Below are 14445 nucleotides of genomic sequence, written 5' to 3'. Positions count from 1 at the left end.
GGGGTGGGGGCATGGATTGAGGGTCACTGGGGAGACAAATGGTGGATTCAAAAAGCAACAGGATGGGCAATGATCTTATTGAATGGTGGAGCCAATTGGACAACTTGTGCTGTAATTCTGTATTGGCGATGCCTCGAGGCCACCTGCTAACTGCACAAGTGAATTCTACAGTCTGTTGATTTTGACAGAATTCTTCGCTTCTGACGTTTGATGTTGTCCCTTTAGCGCCATAACTACTGCAGCCAGGTTGCTTCTATCATCAAGCTACGTAGGGAGTTCAGCGCAAGGGCAGGCCATTTTATCCCGATGTATCCCCACGTGGCCTGAGTTTACAGTCTTAGAACACTTGAGTCTTCCTCCTGATATTCTTTGGACGTTTCATTGTGTGAATCCCTTATACCTGTCCAATCGTTCTGTCCTTTTGGGAATGTTTCTCTCTGCTGTGGGTCCATTTCATATTTCACAGGAAATAGGTCCCCATTCAGGGTCAGTGGCCCTCTTGTTAGGCCGCCCTGCACTGTGTGTCACAGCTGAACGGATTGAGGGGTTTGCGGGATACGGAGTTGAAGAAAAGGAACGTTTGAGAGCAAAGCTCAGAGTTCAGAAAGCACCTTTAGTGATAAGGAATGAGGAAACTCGGGAGGGTGTGGTACATTTGGAACTGTTCTCCTTGGTTCGAGGGGGATTTCACAGTGAGGCTTCAGTCGAGGAGACACAGAGGATTTGCAGTGAGAAGTCAATAACTCAAGTCAGTGACAACACAGAAGATGCTGGACAATGTCAGCATGAGTGCGCAAGGAAAGAGTTAACTTTTTCGAGTCCATTTTGACTACGGGGGTTGGGGTGGGTGTCATACTGGACTTCAGCTGTTACCTCTGTTTTTCACCCTTCACACATGCTGCCAGACCTGCTGAGTGCCTCCCAACACTTGGCGTGTTTGTTTCAGATTTCCAGCATCATCAGAATTTCACTGTAACTGAAGGTCAGGGATTGTAGATAGCTTCAGTAAGCCTGTCTTGATGATCTGGCATGTGCTGTGGAAAGGCTGACGGATATATGTTCAACATGACCTTCTACGTGTGTGTTCTCAACAAGGGAGGATTTGCATTGTTGGTGCTAAAGTGTAGAAGTGGGATAGAATTGGGTAGCTTCTTCACAGAGCTAGCACAACAGTGGTGGGCTGAAGGGCAAGGCTTTTAAGGGACTGTGCTTGTGACTGAGATTATTTTGGATGCAATTACAGAGCCTGTCTAACTGGTGAGGGACCATTATGAATTCTGATTCTATCCCCGGCTGATCTAGCTTGGTTTATTTTGCCTACTCCTGTCTCCTCTGCCATGTTCACAGACCGAGTCCCTTCCTTGCTTAAAATGGAACATGAGCTCCTGTTCAGGTGTAGCCTCCTTGGGAAAGTGTCGCTTTAAGCAGGAAACCTTCACTGGACGATATTCCCTTTTCCAGAAGTTGTGTGACATGGAAAGAATTATTTAGCCGATAAAAGCACATACTCGGTTGATGAGTAGTCTCCAAGATGGTATCGAATTGTGATAAAGATGGTTTTGCACCCAAGATCTCCGGCTGACTTAATTCAAGTTGCTGCAGGTTTAAATGTACGTTAGTTTGTAAAGGAACGCTTTGCAAAATGATGACTTCTGAACTTGAGTTTGTACCAGGTGAAAACTAAAGACAATGTGGGGCTCAGTGAGCTGAATTGCAGAGCATGCACCTGGATGTCAGTGATTTGGGGAGTGTTTGCTCGCAAACTGTATGTGTACGGAGAGAGAGAGAAAAACATAAAAACCAGCAGTACATCGAGCCTCCTGCAGGGTGGCCAAATGGTGTGATGGAGAATGTAAATCAGTGTGATTGTTGGGATGGAGGTGTTTGCTCACTTGTGTGCCGTGATGCCTGACGGTATCTATCTCTGCAGGAACGTGTATCAATAACACCTCTGTGATGATGTTTAAGAAGGGGAGCTTTGAAATTGGAGCCACTGTTTACCCTGTGGCCATCAAGGTAAGAGCACAGCTGGGATAACAAGGTGTGGAGCTGGAGGGACACAGCAGGCCAGGCAGCATTAGAGGAGCAGGAAAGCTGATATTTCGGGTCTGGACCCTGCTTCAGACCCGAAACGTCAGCTTTCCTACTCCACTGAAGCTGCCTGGCCTGCTGTGTGCCTCCTGCTCCACACCTTGATACCTCAGACTCCAGCATCGGCAGTTCCAACTATCCCAGAGCACAGCAGGTGTGTTTGGGGCCTATCACAGGTTGAGTGACACCACAGCTATCATCCTTCCACTGGAGTTAACACGTTTTTGGGCTTTAGTGCAGTCTCTGAGCCAATTCTCCTGGGGTTTTTCATCAGCGCCTCTGCAGAAGGACTTAATAATATTCCTCATTGTTCTCTGTGTGGGATTGACACACACATCGTTGCCTTTAAATTGTCACAACCCATGTGGAGAAGATTGCTTATTTTCGAGCCCCACAACTCCCAGGGTTTGCTCAAAGGTTCAGTAGTTTTAATCAAAATACCAAAATCTCCATGTCTGATGGAGTCAGGTTTAACAGGAAAATCCTGACCAGGTTCAAAAATTGAGTAACAAAAATTGCTGTTCATAAGAAATAGCTAAACTTGAACCAGCTATGGACTCTTGCCTTGTTAGAACTCTAACCACCACCCCCCACCCCACTTCAAATCGTTGCAAACTGCAGTTGACAGTGAGGGAAGTGAGTCTAAAATCCTGAGGCAGACAGAAATGCAGAGCCTTGGCGAGAATCGAGAGCAGCAGCATTGTGATTGAAGGCTCTCGCTGCTTTTGTCGTCAGTCTGTGCAGTTAGTTAGTGTGCCCACAGGATGGCAGTATTCTTCCAGTGAAGGCCTCATCGAGCAGGAGCTGAGGAGTGTCTGAGCAGGATGAATGCCAGCTCTACTTCCCTCATTGTCAGACACATGCATCACTTTCACTTTTGCCTTTCCAGGTCTCAGTGTAACTGAGCCAAAGGAGTAACATTTTCACTCACTGTCCACTCTCTGTGACTGTGACGATTACCATGCACTGTTGGTTCATACGTTGTGCTTTTCCTGTTCTCAGTATGATCCTCGGTTTGGAGAAGCATTTTGGAACAGCAGCAAGTACGGGATGGTGAATTACCTGCTCAGGATGATGACAAGCTGGGCCATTGTCTGCAGTGTGTGGTATCTGCCACCGATGACCCGTGAGGTAATCCCTGCTTCACATGTCTGTGTATTTGTGTGTGTCCGTGTGCATGTCTGCACCTGTGTGTGTCAATGCGTGCGTGTATGTGTGTGCAGAGGAAGGACCCTGTGAGATGATCAGTGAAGTCAGGGCTCTGCAGAGCACAGTGTTGTCCCACTTGTTGGGGAAGTCCAGACAGTTTCTGATCTGACTGTTGTTGTCCTGTTCTGCCGTGCTTCTGGGCTAGTAAACAGTCTGTAGTTCACGTGCAGACCCATCAGTTGCCATCAATCTGTTCTGGGACTCGCTGACTGCCCTCCTCCTGGGATCCTACACAGTGAAGGTGCACCATGTAGGATGATCAGTAAGAGCACAGGGTCACTGGAAGTGGTGTCAGCAACTGAGTGAAGGCTGTTGAGAATGCTAGAAACAGAATGTTACTGTTAAATGTCTCCAAGTGTTTTACAGCTGGTCAGGTACTTTCCAAGTGTATGCAAACTCCCACTAACATCAGTCCATACTGCTTTGGTGACATTGATTGAGTGAACATTGACCACGGTTTGGGATCAGTATTGACCTTGGTGGGTGGAATTGGACACAGACCACTGTGACTTAGAGAGATGAGTGCTGGTCTCTGAGAGCTAGACTGTACAGTGACACCCTGAACGGTGCGGGTGGATCAGTGCTGACTGACGGTGACTGTACAGTGACACCCTGAACGGTGTGGGTGGATCAGTGCTGACTGACGGTGACTGTACAGTGACACCCTGAACGGTGCGGGTGGATCAGTGCTGACGGTATTTGTGTTTAACAGGAAGATGAAGATGCGGTGCAGTTTGCGAACCGTGTGAAAGCTGCAATCGCCCGACAAGGTGGTCTTGTTGATTTATTATGGTAAGTACAATCCTTGGTGTTTGTCATTGCTTATGCTTTCTGAATCAGTGGTCTTGCTGCAGTTTCTCTTGGAACAGGGCGAGCCATTAGTAAGTCCTTGTTAAAAGAACAAAGAGAATGAAATGCAATTGGTCTCTCGAAGGGGAGAGTTTCCGTGCTGTACAGCTTGATAACTCTGACATCCTTCCTAAGTACAGGGATTGAAACTATACGTGTTACAGTTTCACAGATGCCATTATCTAATTGCACCCACACGCGCCTCCTTTGAGATTGATAGATGCATAATGTGATTAACCATTGCTGATGGTTTGGGGAGTAGCTGACCTCTCGGTTTTAACTGCAGTGTCTGTGCTTTTCAGGGACGGAGGCTTGAAGAGGCAGAAGGTCAAGGACACCTACAAAGAGGAGCAGCAGAAACTCTACAGTAAGATGATAGTGGGCAACCACAAGGACAGAAGCCGATCATGAACTCTACTTGTGGGGCTCGGCATTGCACGCCAGGAGTAATACGTAGAAGGACGCAGCTTCAGTTGTGTTTCTGGCCTGTCGTGAACTGAAGGGCACCGGTTTGTCCCAACTAGCTTTTATTTTTCTTCTCTCTCGCCAATGAATACTAAAAAGCCGGCCACACGGGAGAGAAATCTGCCAAGGCTCTGACCAGCTGCAAACTGAGATGGTTGAGGGGAACCCGGCAAATGTGCCTGGTGTTGTGCTGGAGTGGGTCAATGAAAAGGAGATGGGAGCGATCGCAAGGAAATGGTGCAGCTGGTGTGGGAAATTCCAAGCCTCTTTCCAGACCCAGAGGAGCCACTTAGCCATAGTCTGTGTATGTTAGCTCATTGGATCTGTCGCATTTGATTTGGGCAGTGGGGCTCAAACTGTGTAAAGAGGCTGACGCACAAAACCTTAGGAACTCAGAAGAGGGCAGGGTCAGAGACTCTCTGATGCATGTCTTAGTGTGTCTTCATTTTATATCGACCCCCTGTTTTTCAGATGTGTACTTGCATGCTTTGTTCTTTTTTAAGTTTACATTGACTAACATTTAATTGTAACCAGGAGAGGAGCAGTACTGCCACATAAAGCAGATGGAAAGGATGGTTATTTTTTGTCATCACTGTACTTTGCCTGAAGTGACCTGAGGGTGTGAAATGTTGGAGTGGAACCAGGTTGGTCACCTGCACAAACCAGCCGGTTCAGGTCCTTGCTCTGTCGAAAAGCTGACTCTGCCACAAGTAACCAAGTCTATTTTGGCAATAAAGGAACCTTTCTCGTTCCCCGTTTGATGGAATGGTCTCATCTGTCTCCAGGTCAATGCTGTGGTGGAATAGTTTGCAATCTCCTGACTTGTATTTGGTGTGTTGTCAACCACTTGTGAACGTCACTCTGTCTGAACCATATGGACTGGCCTCAAGGAGGTTGACTAGAATAAAATCACTTTCAGTTTACAAATGTTTCAACGTGTCAGTTGTCGTTCAGCATCGCTCAGTTGTCTCCAGTATTAGCACAGGAGGGAGAGACGGAGTGTTGAGATACTCTGGTAAAGGAGGGTCGTGTATCAGGGGAACTGGCAAAATGGCAGAGGCTCTGAACAAGTATGTTGTACCCACAGTAGACGGCACAATAAAGCATCCCGAGCATAGCAGACAATCATCAGGCAAAAAAACGGAGGGAACCACCATCACTGCAGAAAAATTCAAAGGAAGACTAAAGGCTGACATGTCCGTTGGATCTGAAGTCTGGAGAGTGACAGACTTTGGCTGTAGAGACAGTAGCTGCAACAGTAATTATCTTCCAGAACACCCCAGACTCTGAAAAGTTCCCAGGCAATTGGGAAATGTCTAATTCAACACACTCTCAGTTCACGAAATCAGATGGTAAACCAGTTCATCAAATATTGAGGAGGTAGCAGCAGGACATTTAGACGACAATATTAGACAGTCACTGTTATTTGTCAAACATCTTGATTCTGAGGTGTGAACAAAGGGGACACAGTAGACGTAAAGTATTTGGATTTCCAAAAGGCACTTCCTAAGGTGCTACCACTACAAGATAGAAGTTTCTGATCTTAGACAGAGAATTGGAAAACAGACACACAACAGCACAAAAAGGAGGTTATGGTTTGCGGTTAGCAAAGGGTAAGAAGGTGCAGGGATCAATGCTGGGGGCTTGACTTGTGACATAATTACTTGAATTAAATGCTGAACTGTATTGGAGCCAAATTTTCTGAAAATACAAACAAAGGAAAGAAAGCAAGTTCTGAGAAAGATGCAAAGTATCCACGCAGGTTCAAAAATAATTTGAGTGAGTGGGCAAAAAAATTAGTAGATAGTATAAGTGGGAAATATGAGCTCTACTTGGGCAGGAAGTGTTTTTTTTAAAGAAGGGAAATTATTGAAGCAGATAATGATGGCAAAATGCTCCAGCAGCAGGGCAAGGCATTACTTTAATGAAGAGCCTTGTAGAAAGTAATGATGACATGCTGCATATCATTTGGCGTTCCTGAGAATCAGAATGCTCCCTAATTGTACCACAGTGAGTCAGGGAGGTCCCACTGGACGGTGTGCCCAAGAAATAAGTCGTCCCGCCCTTCTTGTTGCGACAGTCTGTGTGGCACAGAGAGTAGAGGTAACCCGTTGACTAGAGAAGGCAAACTGTCAAACTGCTTTGTTGGAGTTATTTCTCTTGTTTGAGCTGTCAAGTTGTAAGCAAAAGTACAGTCTGGATTTGAACTGGTGTCTCGCAGCAGATGCTCCTCCCACAAGTTTTAGGAGTTAGTACTTTTGTCCACAAGACCCCGTAGGCGTCAGGCTGCCTCTCTGAATCTATTTATCAGCTGCAATTAAGTAGTTCTGCTACTCAAATGATGAGTTTAGTTCCAGAAGCTCTAAGTGTGAAAGGCCTGCTAGCACAGAGGAAAAGTGGTGGGCTTGGGATGAGTTAAGGCTGGAGTTTGGGGTTCAAATCTCACCAGTGGGGAAAATAGTGACCACTTTTCTTTTTTAGTTATTGTTTTGTTTGTGGAGAGTTTGTAAAACCCAGCACTGTCTGATGGCACCCCCTACAGTTATTGCACTTGATTTTACTCAGCACTCATTTCAGCTAGCCTTTCCTACCTGGGCCTTGAACCCAGCACCTTTCAGATCGCATCCAAACTCTCCAACCACATAGCCACCAGACAGATGCCTGAAAGGAATGCTTTTGGGAAGTACTTCCATGTTAAAACTCCACCATTAAGCAAAAAATACCTTACATTAAATTAACCAACTGGAGATCAAAATGCTACCTCTCCCACCAAAGAAAATTGAAACCGAATACTACTTTTAGTCATTCAGCCACCACAAAGCACAGAGGCAAAGACCTTATGTTCAATGTCACGTTTGTCTATATACTCCCTCCTTGGAAATCCCTGCTGAAGTACATCACCTTCCACTTGTTACTGTTTAACTTCATCAGGCTGCTCACTGATCTCTTCTGCAAGATATGGAGCTATCACAGGGTCAGATCCTTCAGCATCTTCCAGAGTCAGGGAAAGGAAAGGGCAGAAGATACGTGGGAATGTCACCCCTCTGAGCCACTCACCATGCTGAGCTGTGTAAACATAGCGATCATGCCCTCACTGGGTCAAAAATCATAGACCATGGAAAACACCCTTCAGTCCAACCAGTCCATGTCACCTGTAATCCCAAACAGAACTTCATCAAACCTGCCTGCACTTGGCCCATATCCCTCTAAACATTTCTTAATGATGTACTTATACAAAAGTTTTTTAAACATTGTAAACTGTGCCTACATTCTTGAAGTTCATTTGTCATACAGACCACTCTGTGTAAAAAGGTTGCCCCTCATCTTTTTTATAACTCTTTCTTTAAAAAGATTACTTTAAAAATAAGCCCCCTTGTCTTGAAATCCCCCAATCTAGGGGAAAAACACCTGCCATTCACCTTATCTATGCTGCTCATGATTTTACAAACCTCTGTAAGATCACCCCTCAACCTCCTCCACTCCACTAAGAAACATCTCAGTCTATTCAGCCTCTCCCCACAATCAAACCCTCCATTCCTGGCAACATCTTGATAAATTCTTTCTGAACCCTCTCCAGCTTAATAAAATCATTGCTATAATAGGGCAACATGAACTGGACTCAGCACTCCAGAAGAGACTTCATCAACGTCCTGTACAACCTCAACATGATGTATGTTCCCAACTCCGAGACTCAAAGTTCTGAGCAATTAAGGTAAGCGTGCCAAATGCCTGCTTAACCACCCCATCTACAGGTGACACAAACTTCAAAGAATTATGTACCTGAACCTCTCAGGTCTCTCTGATCTACATTACCCAAGGCCCTGCCATTAATTGTGTAAGTCCTGTCCTTGTTTGTTTTACCAAAATGCAATACCTGGCATTTATTCAAATTAATCTCCATCTGCTACTCCTCAGGCCATTGACCTAATTGATCAAGACCTCTTTATAATCTTAGATAACCTTCTTCACTATATACTGTACCACCAATTTTTACATCATCTGCAATCTCACTAACCATGCCTCCGCTATTCTTATCCAAATCATGTATATAAATGATAATCAAAAGTAGACGCAGTATTAATTCCTGCGGAGCACCAATGGTGACTGGCCTCCAGTCCAAAAAACAATTCTCCACCACCACTTTCTGTCTCCTGCCATTAAGCCAATTTTGTATCCAATTGGCAATCTCACCCTCAATCTCATGTGATCTAACTTTACTGATTAGACTACCATGCAGAACCTCGTCAAAGGCTTTATTAAAATTCATGTAAACAATATTTACTGCTCTGCTCTGTACTCGTTTGCTTCTTTTAAAAAAAATCTCAATCTGATTTTTGAGACATGATTTCCCTCACAAACAATGCTGACTATCACTAATCAGTCCTTGCCTCTCCATATAAATGAAAAGCCAATCTCTCAGAATCACCTCCAATAACGTACTCACCACCGATGTCAGACTCGCAGTTCCCAAGCTTCTCTTAAATAAAGGCACAACATTAGTCACTCTCCAGCCCTTCGGCACCTCACCAGCGGTTATAGACAGTACAAATATTTCTGTAAGGGGACCGACAATTTCTTCCCAACTCCCCACAGCATCCTAGGACACACTTGATCAGGTCCTGGAGATTTAAGTACCTTTATGTTTGCTAAGATCTCCAGCACTTCCTCTTTTGTAATGTGAACTGTTTTCACAACATCAATATGTATTTCCCTTCGTGCTCTACCCTGCATTTCTTTGTCCAGAAATAAAAACTTATTTCTCACCCATCTCCTGAGGTACAAGACAAAAACGATGTCTTTTATCTTTAAGAGGGCAAACTCTCTCTCCAGTTGGTCTTTGCTCTTAATATATCTCAAAATCTCTTTGGATCATCCTTAACCTTATCTGCCAAAGCTACCTCATCAGCCATCTCTGCCCGCCTGATTTCATTTTATGAATGCCTTTACACTCTTTACGAGATTCATTTGAACCCAGTTGTCTGTATCTGATATGATTTGTTCTTATTCTTGATGAGAACCTTTATTGATCCATTGTTCTCTAATCCTACCGGCCTTACGCTTTACTCTAACAGGAACATAATGCCTGAGGTCTCACGGTCACACTTTTGAAAGACTCCCACTTGTCACTGACCTGTGAACAGTCAATTCCAATCAACTTTTGGACGTTCTTCTATCTCATCATTATAATTTGCCTTACTCTCATTAAAAAAATTATGGACAGGTTATCCTATTCCATAACTGTTTTAAAACAAATAGAATTCTGATCACTAGTCCCAAAGTGTTCCCCGACTAACACTTCAGTCACTTGCCCTGCCCTATTTCCCAAGAGAAAGTCAGGTTTTGCTCCCCCTACAGTAGGAACATTTGCACATTGATGATGAAAATTTTCTTGAAGACATTTAACAAGTTCTTCACCATTCAATGTTCCCTGGAACCCCCTCCCTCAGAGCACTGTGTGGGTGCCCCTATATCACATGGACTGCAGCTGTTCAAGAAGGCAACTTGAGACAGGTAATAAATGTCGGGTGAGATAGTAACATCTACAGTTTGTCAACAATTAAACAACGCTATTTCTGCTCCCTGCCATATCCTTCAATAGAACTTTTGAATCTTCTGTTTGAGTTAAAAACAGAAGGAAATCGCAAGAAACAAACTCTGAAGTTCCTGGTGACCACAATTTATTGCTAAAAGAGGTCTGTCCTTTGGAATTTATTATGTTAAAAAGTATAATGATTGCTCTGACTCAAAATGAGCAGCAAAGTGCCGTGGGGCAAAGGCAGGTCAGCTATGGTACAACAGAGAGAGAATGTCGGTCACTGTGAACCCCTCAAAATCACTCTCAGGGGCCTGTCTGTTTCCTGTCTGCTACTGGAGCCTTCCAGCTCATAAACCTCCAGGAGGCTGACAGAATGGAACTGTCCAAGTGAGGGTTCACTGTGAGAGAGAAAACATGCAGGATGGGAGGCACAAGACGAGGCAGGAGACATCCGAATCCCAAATAGGCAGAGAGAGAAAGATGGGGGGTGAAGGGGAAGAGAGAGAGGGGGAAGTGGGCTGGGGAAGGGAAGCAGAGCCTGAAGAGAGAGAGCCCAAGAGATAGCAAGCCTAAAGGAGAGAGACAGACTGAGAACCTGAAAGAGATGGAGATATACATGACAAGGAGTAGGCTGTATGGCCCTGAGATTGTCTGTCCTTCAATAAGATCATGGTGGGTGTGACCGTGCTCTCAATTCCCAATTTCCCATTAGCCATATAACCAATGACTCCCTCATTTATCATAATTCTATCTACCTTTCGTAATCATCCTACCTTCGCTATTCCCATGGGCTCAGGACCCGGGAGGAGAGACAAGTTCTCATTCCTGCTTTAAACAGAAAGCTTGTTAAACTGTGTCCCTTTGTTGTGGTTCCTCCCACAAGGAGTACCATTCTTTCAGTGTTTATTTTGTCAAATTCCTTCAGGATCTGATATGACCCATTATTTTCACCCCCCCCCCCCCCGCCATTCTGCTTCACGCCACACGACCAGTCCCGCCAATCCCCAGAACATCACCAGGCCAGAAATCAGTCCAGTGAACACCCACCAAACTGCTTCATTTGTATTCACTTGCTTCTTTAAAATTAGGAGACCAATATTGAAATACAGCCTCTCCTTTGCCCTGTGCAACTGGAGCACAACCTCCCAACTTGTATATCCCATTCCCCCTACAATAACATACCATTTGCTCTCCTAACCCACTGGCTGCAGCTGGACACAAACCTTTTGTGACTCATGTAACAGGACCCCTGATCCCTCGACCTTGGAGTTTGACAATCTCTCACTCTGTTTAATTAATGAAACAATTACTGTTCCTCACAAAGTGAACAACCTCACACTTTGCCACAATGTCCTCCAGCCATCAAATTTCTGCTCGCTCAGAACCATATAGTCATACAGCTCAAGAACAGACCATTAAGTCTAACCAGTCCACGCTGACCGTAATCCCAAACTAAACTAGTCCCACCTGCCTGCTCCTGGCCCAAATCCCTCCAAACCTTTCCCGTCCATATACTTATTCAAATGTCTTTTAAACATTGTAACTGTACCGTATCCCCCACTTCCTCTGGAAGTTCAGTCGACATACTAACCATTCTCTGTGTAAAAACAAAAAATTGCCCCTCATGTCTTTTGTTAAAAATCTTTCTCCACTCATCTTAAAACAAGCCCATTGTCTTGAAATCTCCCACCCTGGGGCTTAGACATCTGCCATTCATCTTATCTGTTTCCCTCATGGTTGTGTAAACCTCTTTAAAGGTCACCGTTCAAGCTCCTACGCTCCTGTGAAGCCAGCCTCTCCCCATCACTCAAATCTATTTGCAGGCTCCTCTTCACAACTTCTTGACTGACATATCTTTGTGTCCAGAACAAGTTTAGCTGCCATCCATTCAGCTGCTCCATGCAAGTCACTGATGAAGACTGGAAATAACTGAGGCTCCAGCACAATCCTGTGTCAAGCCTGATCATTCAGGGCCACCCCTCTGAGCAACCCTGTCCTCCATACGACTCCCCGGCACTGTGACACTTCTTCTGCATGGTGCACCTTGTCAAACACCTTCTAATTATCCAAGCACAGCACACCACAGGCTTCCCTTACCCACAGCACATGTTGCCTCCTCACAGAATTCTGTCGGTTCGCTCAAATGTAATTTCTCTTTCACAAAACCAGGTAGATTCTGCCCGATCACATTCAGATTTCCTGCTAAAGTCTCCTTAAGAATAGATTGCAACACATTCTCCCCCTACGGTGATATTAAACTCATTGCTCTGTAGTTTACTGCCTTGTGACCCCTTCTGTTGTCAAGTGGCCAAGTCTCATTCACAGTTTTCCACTCCTGACAGGACTTTGTCAGAACCCAATGCTAAAGAGGCAGTCATTCGCACTGCCCCCTAACCCCCCCCCCCCGCCGAAGAAAAGGTGGGCAGGATGAAACAGCGAGCTGCTCCTGCTTTTTCACATGAATTCTTTCCATGATAGCCATTTTCACTCAAGCTCAGATCTACTCACCTCCTCAGCTCCTTCACTTACACGCTCTGTCAAGCACACGTTTAATTACACATTCACGTATTCTTCAGTGCAGCTCCTCAGTCAGAGTTTGGGTGAAGTTAACCAGGGCCCCGACGAGGAAAGCCTTCAAAGATCCCATGGAAGTCTCTTTATACTGGGAGTGGGGGAAGTGTTGGGTCCTGGAAAAAAGGTATGTCGCTGGTTCACGCAGTTACTCGTGACCGCGACTCTCCAGCCGAGAATCACAGGTTCTAGTCCCACGTCAGGTCACGTACGCGGCATGTCTTGGGTGTCGGACAGAGTGTGCTGGGTTCAAGCCCTGAAGGTCAGAACAACGGATGGAATGTTCATAAGCAGCCTGGAAATCTTTCCAGCATTTTCTCACGGTTCCCAGAAGGGAACACATGCATTCTGTCATGAATGGAGTAGAAACCTATTTTAAGGCACGTACACATGGGCTGCCTAACTGTTTCAAAGACACATTAAACACTGCCACAAGGGCAACTGCTATAATTGCGTGACTAGACTTAACTGTAACCCTATCTGCATTGTACATGTCTTTGACTCGATGCTAACTCATTTCTAGGTGTCTGAATCACATGCTTCAATCTTGAACCCAATTTACAGCTACGGACAGTACTCAATTTCTGAATGTTCACCTTACAAATGCTTGTACTGACAAACAAGATCCCATATTAATTTTACACAGCATACATTTACCAATACTCACAAACAGCCATTTTATACTCTAGTGTATCATGTTCCGAATCACTTGCAAATCGACTCACAAACATACTCAAACAGGTCCCACTTGTAACCCATTACCTCTATACAATTTTGAAACAGTTGGGGTGGTGGAACTAAAAGGGGCCAATGCTGCTCCGCACCACATTTACAGACGAAACATCATCTGGGCTATAACAGAAAAACCTCAGGCCTATAAATTTGAGAAAGAACACAGCTGCCAACCCTATACTTGTTCTAAGTTTTTTTTAAAAAGTCCTCCTTTTGTCAACAGTGAAGCAGAAGTCACATTTCAACCAAACGTCCTCCAAAAAGTTTCAGAAGGATTTTTAAAGAGAAGGACCTGCCTACAAGTCTTCATGCTGTTGGTTAGCTTTGGAATTCCAGGCTGCCAACTGCATTTAGGAGTCACGGATATTGAACAAGGATGTGGTTAAACAGAGAGACAGGAGCCGAACCGCACTATTCAACACGGACGTGGCTGATTTAACATCAATGCATTTTTACCCGAGCCACTACAATCAGGCATCCGTCACATAAATCTTTAAGTCTGAACGACATGAATGAAAACAGTGGTACTATAGTCCTTGTCAAGTCAGGGTCCGTAAAGAGTCGGCATCGGGTGAATTCATCCAGTGTGTTTATCGTTCACAAAAAACTAGGGAGAAACTTTCAAAAACCTGCTTCCAGACAGGTAGTGAGGAGAGGGAGAGACTTGATTCAAATCACTGAAGCTGTCCACAAGAAAACCACACGTTCCATCAGGCATTTATTCACTTACTCAGTGCATGGACAAACTCCAAGCTGGCCTTGTATCGGTTCAACGGGACATGTTCACTCACTCCCTCGCATACGCATTCACTCACTCATTCGCTCTCGCAGTCTGGTTGCTCACCCTCAGGTACAGCTGTGAGCCAGCTAATGCATTCACTCGAGCTCTGTTTGGTGAAAAAGTGTCCGCCTGTTTGGGACAATTGTTGCTGCGAATCGAAAGGTGACCAACAGGGCCTGCGCTTTCTGTTCTCATTCCGGCCTTTTTGCCT

The 14445-nt window shown here is 45.0% G+C and overlaps 1 protein-coding gene across 1 annotated transcript in view; it reads left to right on the top strand.

Moving 5' to 3' along the window:
- The window catches only part of gpat4 (glycerol-3-phosphate acyltransferase 4), a 36524-nt gene extending 30983 nt beyond the window's left edge, over positions 1–5541 (top strand). Inside the window, exons 9-12 of the mRNA XM_048522874.2 lie at positions 1931–2016; positions 3094–3222; positions 4013–4092; positions 4452–5541. Coding sequence (XP_048378831.1) covers positions 1931–2016; positions 3094–3222; positions 4013–4092; positions 4452–4560 — 404 coding nt within the window. The 3' untranslated portion in view covers positions 4561–5541. The remainder of the gene's footprint in view (positions 1–1930; positions 2017–3093; positions 3223–4012; positions 4093–4451) is intronic.
- Positions 5542–14445: the final 8904 nt, after the last annotated feature.

The sequence above is a fragment of the Stegostoma tigrinum genome, chromosome 40, assembly GCF_030684315.1.
Source record: "Stegostoma tigrinum isolate sSteTig4 chromosome 40, sSteTig4.hap1, whole genome shotgun sequence".
Classification (NCBI taxonomy): domain Eukaryota; kingdom Metazoa; phylum Chordata; class Chondrichthyes; order Orectolobiformes; family Stegostomatidae; genus Stegostoma; species Stegostoma tigrinum.
The sequence above is the reverse complement of the archived record's forward strand: the minus strand, read 5'-3'. Positions and strand labels throughout refer to the sequence as shown.